Raw genomic sequence first — 13,083 nt, forward strand, 5'->3', positions numbered from 1 at the left:
TTTTTCTGTGAAAAAACAATTATACATTTTCATTTGCATGAATATATGATTTATTTATTATCTGTGAAGTATAATGCTGCCCTGATATTCAAAGGCCTGTAATACCTTCAAGCAAAACTCAATTTGGGATAGAAACAAGCAGGGTTCCACTTCTAAATGGGCACAAAAAGTAAGGCTCTTAGATTTTAGAGAAAGCCTGTAATTTAATCCTTTATTTAAGAAGAAATGAAGAAACAAAGGTTGGTAATTGTGTTAATAGCAAAAAGACGTTGGGTAAGAAAAGCTACAGGTTGCTGATTGAAAGCGGCATAGTGGAATGACAGACAATCCAGGGGTGCAACTAATTTGCTTAATATTTGTTAAATGTAAGAAGTTTTTGTCAGCAACACTTGTTTTTTTCCTTCTTCAGAAAGGGCCTTATATAGGCCCCTTTCCCTAAGAGATTTCTTTAAAATGACGCAATTTTCCCCAAATTTCAAGCTAACTTAGCAATTATTTTCCCCTTTTAAGCTCACCTGATTTCTCAGGTGAGCTTTTGTGACCAGTCTTTGTCCGTCCGTCCGTCCGTTAACATTTGCTCGTAAACACTCTATAGGCCACATTTCTTGTCCCATCTTCATGAAACTTGGTCAGAAGCTTTGTCCCAATGAACTCGCGATTGAGTTCGAAACTGGGTTGTGCCGGGTCAAAAAGTAGGTCACCAGGTCAAAAAGAAAAATCTTGTAAACACTGTACAAGTCACATTTCATGCCCAATCTTCATGTAACTTTGTCAAAATGTTTGTCTTAATGATATCTTGGTTGAGTTCAAAAGTGGTTCCGATCCGTTGAAAAACATGGCCACCAGTGGGCGGGGCAGTTTTCCTTATTTGGCTTTAGAGAAACCTTGTTAACACTCTAGAAGTCACATTTTTTGCCCAATCAACATGAAAGTTAGTCAAAACATTGGTTCAATTGATGTCTCGGACGAGTTCAAAAATGGTCGAGATCGGTAAAAAAACATGGCCGCCATTGGGCAGGGCATTTTTCTCTATATGTATAAAGTGGTAGTTTTCCCTATTTGGCTATTATAGAGAAACTTATAAACACTTCAGAAGTCACAATTTTTGCCCAATCATCATGAAAGTTGGTCAAAACATTTGTTTTATTGATATCTCGGACGAGTTTGAAAATGGTCAGGATCGGTGAAAAACATGGCCGCCAGTGGGCGGGGCATTTTTCTCTATATGTATATAGTGAAAACATGTGAACACAGTAGAAGTCACATTTTTGGCCCAATTTTCATGAAATTTGCTCAGAACATTTTTTCCTTGATACAAGAGTTAAGTTCAAAAATGGTTCCGTTCAGTTAAATAACATGGCTGCTGGGAGGGGGGCAGTTTTCTCATTATGCCCCCCCCCCCTTTTGAAGAAGAGCGGGTATATTGTTTTGCTCATGTCGGTCCGTCTGTTCACCAGATGGTTTCTGGATGATAACTCAAGAGGGCTTATACCAAGGATCATGAAACTCCAAAGGCACATTGATCATGACTCGCAGATGACCCCTATTGATTTTCAGGTCACTAGGTCAAAGGTCAAGGTCACGATGACCCGAAATAGTAAAATGTTTTCCGGATGATAACTCAAGAACGCTTATGCCTAGGATCATGAAACTTCATAGATACATGGATCATGACTAGCAGATGACCCCATATTGATTTTCAGGTCACTAGGTCAAAGGTCAAGGTCACGGTGACCCAAAGCAGTAAAATGGTTTCTGGATGATAACTCAAGAACGCTTGTGCCTAGGATCATGAAACTTCATAGATACATTGATCATGACTCGCAGATAACCCCTATTGATTTTCAGGTCACTAGGTCAAAGGTCAAGGTCACGATGACCCGAAATAGTTAAATGGTTTCCGGATGATAACTCAAGAACGCTTAGGCCTAGGATCATGAAACTTCATAGGTACATTGATCATGACTCGCAGATGACCCCTATAGATTTTCAGGTCACTAGGTCAAAGGTCAAGGTCACGGTGACCCGAAATAGTTAAATGGTTTCCAGATGATAACTCAAGAACGCTTATGTTTAAGTTCATGAAACTTCATAGGTACATTGATCATGACTCAAAGATGACCCCTATTGATTTTCAGGTCACTAGGTCAAAGGTCAAGGTAACGGTGACCTGAAGTAGTAAAATGGTTTTTGGATGATAACTCAAGAATGTTTATGCCTAGGATCATGAAACTTCATAGGTACAATGATCATGACTTGCAGATGACCCCTATTGATTTTCAGGTCACTACGTCAAAGGTCAAGGTCACGGTGACCTGAAATAGTAAAATGGTTTCTGGATGATAACTCAAGAACGCTTATGCCTAGGTTCATGAAACTTCATAGGTATATTGATCATGACTCCCAGATGACCCCTATTGATTATCAGGTCACTAGGTCAAAGGTCAAGGTCACAGTGCCAAACAATGGCTGTCAAGGTCACGGTGACTCAACTTAAAAAAATGGTTTCCGGATGATAACTCAAGAATGCTTTTGCCTAGGATCATGAAACTTCATAGGTACATTGATCATGACTCTCAGATGAAATAATGATGAAACTTGACCAGGATGTTTGTCTGGACAATATCTAGGTCAAGTTTGACATTTGGTTAAGATTGAATGAACCGACTCCTCTCAGGTGAGCAAACTAGGGCCATCTTGGCCCTCTTGTTTCAGTTTTATCAACAATTTTTTTCCCCCAAAGGAAGGGCAGGCCCCAAATCAATAAAAATGCCTTGTTTTAATTTCATATATATCTTCGCAATCTAGTATTAATACCATTGAATATTAACAAAAAACATATACAATTTCAAGATACATCTCACTTTTTGTTTTAAACGCTCAAAAGGTACCGAAAACAGACACAAAAGCAACAGGGTACAGTTCTCTAGATCTAATATTTTATTGAATGTTAAATCTCATCCTGCCAAGCAAATTTAAGCCTTGTTTGGAGAAAACTGGGCTTAATGCATGTGCTTAAAGTGTCATCCCTGATAAGCCTGTATTGTCGGGACGACACTTTTGGCCTATACTTGACTTTCACTAGGAAATGAAGAGATCTTTAAATGAAAAATTCCATACAATCGGATTGTGTCATCCCTGATAAGCCTTTTCAGACTGCCTAGGCTTATCTGGGACTCTTATTTATGCACATGCATTTAATCAAGTTTTCCCACAACAATGCCCATTTAATGATACCTGTTGTTTTTGTTTTTTGCTATAATTTTTATGCCCCCGGATCGATAGATCGGGGGTATATTGTTTTTGGCCTGTCTGTCCGTCATTCTGTCATCAAAATTTTGACCTCACATTAATGTTTTGGAATAACTTTTGAAATATTGAACATAGCAACTTGATATTTGGCATGCATGTGTATCTCATGGAGCTGCATGTTTTGAATGGTGAAAGGTCAAGGTCATCCTTCAAGGTAAAGGGTCAAATTTATTGCTTCAAAGCGGCGCAATAGGGGGCATTGTGTTTCTGACAAACACATCTCTTGTTTGATTCTAATCCTTTTAAGCTCATTTATGCAATCTTGCTCCATTTTAGGCTACTCTTTCCTGCTGTTCCAAGACGAGGTTTCCGTCCAGAGCCTCATAGAGGCGTGCATTGTAGATGATGACAAGCTGTATTGGTGCGTCTCCAGCCCTACCATGAAAAACAAGCCGGTACGTGGAAAGCAATGCAAACAGAACCAATTGAGCCTTGTTCTGGGAAAACTGGGCTTAATGCATGAGCGTATAGTGCCATCCCAGATTAGCCTATGCAGTCTGCACAGGCTTATCAGGGATGACACTTTCTGCCTGGACTGGATTATTGTTTAGAAGAGACTTTCTTCAAGTAAAAAAATGCTTAACAGTGAAAAGTGTAGTCCCTGAGATTAATCAGGGACTACAGTACGCACATGCATAAAGCCCCGTTGCATGCTGGGAAATTTGTCGTTTGCTAAAATGTTGTCTGCTGAATTTCTAAAATTAGCATTTTCTTCATTTTTTTTTTAAAGAATGCTATCAGAATAGCAAACAGTTTGGATCCTGATGAGACGCCACATTCTGTGGCGTCTCATCTGATCCAAACTGTTTGCAAAGGTCTTCAAAATTCGGTTCCAGCACTGAAAGAGTTAAGCCCCGTTGCCCCAAAGTGTGACTCAAATGAAAGCCAAGGCAAACTCTGCAAAACCTGTCAGTCAGTCCAGACATAGCTTACAAAAATTGCAATTTCTAAAAAATATTTTGGCACTGACAAATGCACTGTCGTACGAGAAATATTAAACCTTAAAAGGTAACAAACATGCATGTTGTTCAGATTTTCCAAATTTCTGATAAGCTTGGAACTAAACAGGACATACATGTAGTGTCTAACAGGTTTGTTAAATCTGTAAATGTAACAAATCCTCTAAGTTAAGCAATGAAGCATTCTGATGAATTAATGACATGCTTTAAGATTGATAACTAATGTCTATGACCACCTAGAATAAAGTCTGTTAACGCTTTTGGTAGTGAACAAATCTTTTAAACTACATATCGGTCAAACCATGCATGTTCAAGATCTCTGAATGGCTTACCAAAGTGTTAATCATAATAATGTCAGAGGTTAATCATAGGTTTAAGTAATTTAATTGATTTGATTATCCTCCCATAATATGTGTCATTAGTTGTCACTGAAATATTAATGATTCAGCTATCTCAGTTGGTAGAGATGTTTCCAGAATACAAGTCAGAGGATTGAGGGTTCTATCTTCACATAAAGTGTGGTTGTAATGGTCATGAGATGATTTATAGCAGAAGTTTTCTTGATTTGAGTAGGTCAGTTGTGAGTTAGTGGCAAAAGTATGTGCATAACACTGTTAAAGCAGCTTATAGTTGGTTGGCTCACTGCTGTAATATGACAGCAAAAATTTTGAATTCTGTGAAAAATCCAATTAAACATTTAAAACAATAGAAATTTAGGCTCGTTATGGGAAATTGGGGCTAATTGCATGTGCAATCGGAACAGGCTAATCTTGGAAGATACTTTCTGCCTAAACTGGGTTTTCTGAGAAGAGAAATTACAATTACAACTGAAAATGTGGTTCCTGATTATTTTGTGCGGACTGCACATGTTAATCTGGAACGTAACTTTACGCACATGAACTAAGCCCTGTTTTCCCAGAGTGAGGCTTAATAACAAATTTATGTGGCCAATGTGTTTAATTAATAAACTGAATGCATATGGTCAAATTTAGTCTGGTTGTCCCTGTTGTAGGTTTAGATTCAAAAATGGAACAACTGGGCTTATTGCACATGCTTGAAGTGTTTTCCAAGGCTTAACAGGGACAAAACTTTCAGCTTAAACTCAGATTTTTAACAAAAAATAAATAAAATTTCAATTATAACTTGTCCCTGTTTGTAGGTCCAGATTTGTCAGTCAGCACAGTCTAATCAGAGACAACACTTTCTGCTGCAAATTGATTTTCTGTAACAAGAGACTTCATTTAAAACTAATATTAAAATCAAAATGTATACTGGTTCCCTCTGTTTGCAGGTTCAGATTCGTCCATGGAACCTCAGTGACTCTGACTTTGTGATGGATGGTTCCCAGCCCCTTGACCCCAGGAAGACCATCTTTGTGGGCGGGGTACCGAGGCCTCTACGAGCAGGTTGGTATCAAACCCATTCACACTCACAAGCAAAGTGAAAATGGCTATATGCAACCAGCATGAAACCATGAGTAACTAGCAGTCTGTTAAGGTTTTATGCTGTTTGCTACTCATCATTATCTCTTTGTTGGAAATTAAGCTATTAGAAATTGAATCTTGTAAAAATGTAACAAGATTTTCTTAGGGAATACAAATGTGTCAAAGTTAGTATCTGCGTAGTTATGAGTTAAGGGGTTGTTGTTGTTGTTGAAATCTTTAGTTAATAAAGCTGTGCACGGTTTGAAAAGTGGACTGTTTTAGCTGTATTATGAATTAATGAGATAAATGCATCTTTACGGTGGTGTTTGTGATATTGGGGTCATATTGAAGGAGGCTCTTGACAGTCTTTATATTACATCAACTAAGCAAAAAAAGGTCATAATGATTGTGTTATATGCAGACCTGTTTACTCATACGGATTCGCAGTAGTTTCTACAAATTTAGAGACGAAATTCCGCAATACGGATAGGCGACGAAAAAGTACGATTTTCCTTGAAAAAATCAATTTCCGTTTTTTTTTCGGGTAATTTTTCTCTTTTCGTCTCTTTCCTTCAAATCATTACGTTTCTGTACTTAGATGATCATCATTGTCAATAGGCGCTTATTACATCTGATAGCGATCGATACCTGGATGAATGGCGTCCACCAGCTCCAAGCGAAAATTGAATTTGGAAGATAATGAAGTTATTGACTGTAAAAAGAAAAAGAATAATCAAAAGTTTAAGACAACCGTCACAGAAACGTATTCATGCCTCACCCGTTCTCTACAGGAGAATGCTTCTTGCATTGCAATATCTGTTGCTGCGATTTTTCATGTGCCCATCGAGGACTAAACAACTGCACAAGACACGTCCAAAGTAAAAATCATCAGGACTTTTTTAAGTTAAAAGATAAAAACAAGCAATAGAGAGTTTTGTAATGAAGCCAACTTATTTTACAGATTTAGTAAAAGCAGAGGTATTAATGTGTGAACTAGTGGCGGACTTTAACTTGCCAATTATAACTGTGAATAAGTTGTTCTCAACACTTAAAAAGATGTTTCAAGATTCAAAGATCGCAAAAGGTATATGCCCTATAGATGAACTTTCCAATTATAACTGTGAATAAGTTGTTCTCGACACTAAAACAGATGTTTCAAGATTCAAAGATCGCAAAAGGTATATGCCCTATAGATGAACTTATGATAGTAATGTCCAATTGTTATATGTCATTGTGAAAGATTGACGTGGTGTCGTATAATATCATGTTAATTGTGTGGATCCTTAGAACGATCATTAATTTCTATATCTAAATTCAATATTTTCAGTTTAAATATTGTCCTGAAACATTACACTGACTTGAACTAGTATGTAGTAAAAGAAAGCTTTTTGCAGAACATTTAAATATCCAGTCTAGTATTCTGATTCATTAAAGACAATCTTCAGAAATAAAAAAAACTGCTTTTTCCGATTTAAATGTCTTTTTGCATTAATTTTAAGTATTGCTTCTTGTTACAATAATAAATACAGGTTTTGTAGTGTAAACCACGTGTTTTATGGGCTTTTAATACTACTGACAAACTTGTACTAAATACTACTTAAAGGTGGCCGTGGTGTAATGGATAGGGTGTCTGCTCTTTAGATATCCCCCAGAGACACCAAGTACTGGTTCTAGGCCCAGGAAACGGACTCAAGAGCATTTATATAAGCCTCAGGCTTTCAATGCAATCGAGCTAAAATAAATAGGTTTAAACTAAACTAAAAACTACTGATAAAGTACTCTAAAACTACTGATCGGCACAAAATGGGGAGACACGGTATATGTGTTATGGAGAATAACAGGTTACTGCCCTATAGTTTTGTGATGTATTTGGTAAAGCTTCGAAAAAATATGGACGAGGCTGCCTGGGCCTTTCTTTTATGTATGCCAAGCCTTATATATGTCTAAGGAAGGTGGCAGTTATCTGATTTTTTCTTGTAATCATACTTCCTTTCCCCATTTTTGAAAACTTAATAAATAGAATAGCTTCTTCTCTGCATTTTACCGGAACTAATATGTTGTATAATGTTTGACTTTTTAATCATGATGTTTTCTGCTTTTTTTTAGTACATTAATTTTGGTGTCTAAAATATAATAATACATCTTTGTATCTTTGTTTTTCTTTGTCAATCTGATTCATTTTTACAGAAAAAAATGAGACCACATTTATACCACTGAGAGTTATTTGTCAATGCAGGCATACTAAAAGGATTGATTTTATTGATATTTTATTTTTGACATTATGAAAGCAATTACATTTAACTATTAAATAGTTTAAAACACAGACTATGTGCTAATTAGATCATAAATCATGGAAACATTCTCTGAAGAAATTGCTTACCAATTATTCATATAGTCATAATCATGTTCAATACATTTCTATCCATTGATTCATTTACAAATGTAATATATCATTTACTTAAACAATTGTTCCTTTTAAATGCCACTGGAATGTGTATTCAAGTTATACATCAACATTTTGCTATGATAAAGAAAATGCTGAACTTTTGATTGTAATGCATTCTTAAAGCAGTTTTACTGTATGTATAAAACAGTTTTTTAATCCTTTCAGTGCTGGAACCAAATTTTGAAGGCCTTTGCAAACAGTTTGGATTCAGATGAGATGCCACAGAACATGGCGTCTCATCAGGATTCAAACTGTTTGCTATTCTGATAGTATTCTTTGATTTTTTTTTTTGAAGAAAATAATAATTTAAGAAATTTGGCAGACAACATTTTAGCAGACGACAAATTTTCCAGCATGCAAAGGGTTAAATTAAATATAGTTAATGTAGGAAGCACAGGCTGTTGCCAACAGGAAATGTAATTATTATTGTGAGGATTAAATATTTCACAACCAGCCTGTTACAAACCACTGAATCAATATTAATGCATGTTTACTGCCATGTAATTTTTATGTCTTGAGGAAATATCCAATGTGAACAGAGAGTAGGAAGCCAGCATTTTTATACTAGTGTACATTGTTTGTAATAAAAAGACAACAAACTGTAACAGTTGTATTTATACAGGTAAAGCATTAACATCAATGAAAGTAGGTTTTAAGAGAAATGATGTTCAAATTTGGGTCAGGTACAGCGCTCATTCCCAATTGAAAAAAGTTTATATTTTTCCCAAATGGGACCTTAAAATTCCCAATTGAAGGTTTTCAAACAAGAATATACCGTAGGTTTCCACTTATAGCACGCTCCCGTGTATAGCGCGCAGGCTGTTTTTTAAATGCAAACATGGAAAAAAAAAAAAAAAAATATTTAAAGACAATAAAACCACCAAATCGGACCGAAAATGGCCGCCATTTTACTCTTGCACAATCCAATAATCCGGGGCATTGGAAAGCTTAATAAAGCATTCAAAATAGGAAGCGTCATTATGATTAGGAGCATGGGTTGCATAGCACTATACTTTTCTGACAATTTTGTAATTTTCTAGCAAAAGATTAACAGTCCACGTGCATTTCGTGAAAAACGTGAGAAAATAAAAATGAGTTTACATCGTATGATTTTTCCTCGGGGAAATCATGGGCATTACCGGTAAATTTGAATGTCTATGTGAGACAGGGATACAGTTGTTGAGGTACACCACTGTTGAACGTTAAATATTTATACACACAAAATGCAATTGCATATCTTCACATTCTCAAGTGTCAATTAGTGTCTCAAATGTCAATTAGCGTCTTAACAAGTCGTGGCACATATTACTCAATAACATCTGCCAATTACGCAGTGCAAAATGACCCCCTTTCACACCTACCGTTACCCGCAAAAAAGACCTCGTTCGCACCTACCCTTGCCTGCTCTCCGGAATGTCAACAACAATCCCCATCGGAATTCATCAATAAAGAAGTGTAAAAACACAAACAAATGTCCGCAAGTTTATTCAAACAAATTTATTTTTGACCAAAACTTCTTCTACCGCATTCATATCTACCAGTAGCGACTTCTTGTTGTTTTGACAATAGCCCCTCAGTCTGTATGATTATAGGGTGGTAGTTTTCTGGAAAAAAACATGGCGGCCATTTTGATGATTTACGATTACACAACATATTTTTTACCAATTTAGCAGCCATGATAGCGTTGTATCAATGTATAGCGCGCACCTGCTTTTTAATTTGAATTTTGGAGGTAAAACACTGCGCGCTATACGTGGAAACCTACGGTATTTTTAATAAGTCTAAACAGTAAACCTGTCATTCATCTCAAAATCAATCTCTATAAGTTGAACCTTAGAAAATATAATATTTAAATCACTTTTATTATCAATTTTAAAGTTTTTGTTAGCATAAAATCAACAGCATTCATTTCCCAATAATTGTAGTCAAAAGGACAGATTTTTACCCCATCTAAAGGGACCTGGCCCCATTTGCAAAATGGTGAAAAAAATCACAGATGTCTTGGCCACGATAGTTTTTCTTTACATACGTTTTAGTAAAAATAACATTTTTAAAATCTTTTATCAACTTGTTCAAATTACTATGTTGATGTGGTAAGGTTTTATCAAAGTAATTTTTCATTGCTTTTACATACACAAGTCAATATTCTCAAACTTTCAGGTTTATGTTGCATATTAAATTGCTATTGACTGAAATATTTAGCTGTCTGAACAAAAATCTCAACAACAAGATTCTTGGCCACTGTTTTGTCCCAATCACTTAATGTGTAAATACATGGCCAACAATCATGGCGAATCATTTGAAAGGTTTCACAGTTGGTCATATTTCCTAGTACTTTGAAAATACAATTCAAATAAGATTTTCTCAGTTGGAAAAGGCATATCCTCTTAATTCAAGTGAATTATTCCAGGAAGAAAGTTGTTTGCCAAAAATCCTCTGTATAAATCTCCCAAATTGCAAACTGTTTGCTTCCATAGAATTAGTATCTGAAGCAAATGTCCCTACTTACTTAAACTTTCCCACTGTGAATTTGTCTTCCAAATATCTGACATTGTTATTGCGCCCTTGAGAATTTTTTATTTGATAAATAATTTTTAGAATGATTTTCTTCAGCCTTGTGTGATTTCCCTGAGCATTTTGCAGTCATTTTTAAAAGCTTCCAATCAATTAAGTCCATGGCACCCCAAGGGTCTTCAGCAGGTACTTATCTAATGCCTGGAATTTTAATTTCTTCTATAAGAGCTCCTGATGTTCTGTCTGGCTTCAATGAGTTTATATTATCTTTCTCAAGGAATTTCACATTGTTACCAGCCTCTGTTCTGAGTATGTGTCTGTTTTCTGAGTTATGATTTTTATCAACAGCTACAAAATGGTTGTTGTCTCTCCATAGAGATTACAACACAATTATATTGCCCTTTCTATACAAAACATTACATGATTACATCATATAATTGTGCCATCCGCAATTTGTGGAATTATTTCCAAATGAATGACACAGTTTTCAACTGGCTTAGATACTTTTTACTTTCCATGAAGGGTTTTGTTATAATAGAGATATTTGGATTTATGATCATAGTGTATTGACATATTGAAATGGAAGAATATTCAGATCTATCAGATCTAGAAGAAAAATTCCACAAGGTTTTGCTCAACGTTCAGTTTCATAATATGTCATAGCATCAGTTTTAATTACTTCTAGCAAACATGTTTTGAAGAATTCTGGCATTTATTTGTCGGTCTGAACTCAGTTAATTATATGCTGGTAACAATTGTTATGCTAACAATTTTTTCTTAATAACAAGTTATGTAAATTTCAGGAATAAATTTGCATAATGTCTGGTGAAGATTGAATTGATTCATGTTGAAGAAATCCCTTAAGGTTAAAGAACTTCAATGCACCATTTTAAGTTTGTGTTCTTTCTTCACAATTTTTCTATTGTCATGGTATTTTTGCATTGAAATTGCAAGTTTGAGAACAAATTAAAAAACAATAAAGGGTTCTTAGAAATACAAAGTTGAAAAACTTCATGTCTTTATAAATGCCTTATGAGACATTGAAATTTAATGTTAGCAAATAAGGTGCATTTAAAATAATTAAAAATGAGCCCACACATGTTATCTCCCCTCTGAACACCAGAAAAAACATCAATATCTAGTCCTAAATAATTTTCAAAAAAAGGCAGAAGGAACTTTGAAAATACTTACCACAAACTTGACATTCAATATAGGTTTTTATGCCCCGGAAGGAGGGCATATAGTGATCGGATTGTCCTGTCCATCTTTCCGTCACACTTTGCGATTAGATTTAGAAAAATTCTCCTAACTTATATGTCGCTTAAGATAGCAACTTGATATTTGGCATGCATGTGTATCTCAGGGAGCTGCACATTTTGAGCTGTGAAAAATCAAGGTCAAGGTCATCCTTCAAGGTCAAAGGTCAAAGAAACAAATCCAAGGGAAGTAATAAGCCTTAAAGGGAGATAACAAACTGTACCTGCCAAATGATAAAAAAATATAATCAAAGTGGCGCAGTAGGGGGCATTGTGTTGTTGACAAACACATCTCTTGTTCATTATGTAAAAGGCAGGAGTATTTTTTTAGGGACTTGATCACACAAAGTGTGATCAATGTCATTTATATAAAGTTTATTTATTATCAACACTATAATATTTGGAATAGTCTTAAATAATTTTAACTGCAAGAGAAAACGAACACTAAAAATAAAATGTTTGCAAGCTGCAGGATTAGAATTCAACCTTTTGTAGTAAAAGCCGATGCTCAACCATCACACCACTGGGACTTTTCAGTAAGTCTTTTTTTTCCATATCATTCTAAGGGATCTTTATCTTGTGTTGATTTTGATTGAGTTTTTATAGTTGAATGCACATAAATGGCAAATGTTGGGAATGACAGTCTTTACAAAATAAAGCAAAATAACACGAAGAGCATTACAGCTCCAAGACCAAAATGCTTACATGAAAATTGCATATGGAAAATATTTGTAATTTGTTATTTTGATAACATATTGTGATTTTAATATTAATGCATTCTTTATTTGTATGGGATGTGCTTTGAAACACTTATAATAAACTGTAAATACACTGTATAACCTGTTAGTAACAACGCTCATACAAAAATTATTAATATCACATATACCAGTTACAAACTTATAATGTGTTATTTGTTATTTTGTTTTTTTCACTGGTTTTAACAGTATTTCTGTTACATGGTCATTGATCTCATTTCCTGGGTCCGCTTGTCGACCAGTAATACAATCCTATTATTATGCCAGTGACTGACTTCTGTACAGGAATGGCTGTAGCAAGGCTTAACCTAACTATTCCCTGACAAAATTATTAGGATAGATAGAAAAGGAATCCACTATCCTTATATTTGTATTCTTATTTGTTGTCTCAATGCTTTATCAACTGAGGTGCCTGGC

At 35.3% G+C, this 13,083-nt stretch overlaps 1 protein-coding gene across 2 annotated transcripts in view; it reads left to right on the forward strand.

The window, feature by feature from the left end:
* The window catches only part of LOC127838273 (cytoplasmic polyadenylation element-binding protein 2-like), a 73,968-nt gene that overhangs the window by 45,472 nt on the left and 15,413 nt on the right, over positions 1-13,083 (forward strand). For both annotated transcript variants that reach the window (XM_052365899.1, XM_052365900.1), the window contains 2 exons: positions 3,589-3,707; positions 5,563-5,677. In XM_052365899.1, coding sequence (XP_052221859.1) covers positions 3,589-3,707; positions 5,563-5,677 — 234 coding nt within the window. The remainder of the gene's footprint in view (positions 1-3,588; positions 3,708-5,562; positions 5,678-13,083) is intronic.

The sequence above is a fragment of the Dreissena polymorpha genome, chromosome 7, assembly GCF_020536995.1.
Source record: "Dreissena polymorpha isolate Duluth1 chromosome 7, UMN_Dpol_1.0, whole genome shotgun sequence".
Classification (NCBI taxonomy): Eukaryota; Metazoa; Mollusca; class Bivalvia; order Myida; family Dreissenidae; genus Dreissena; species Dreissena polymorpha.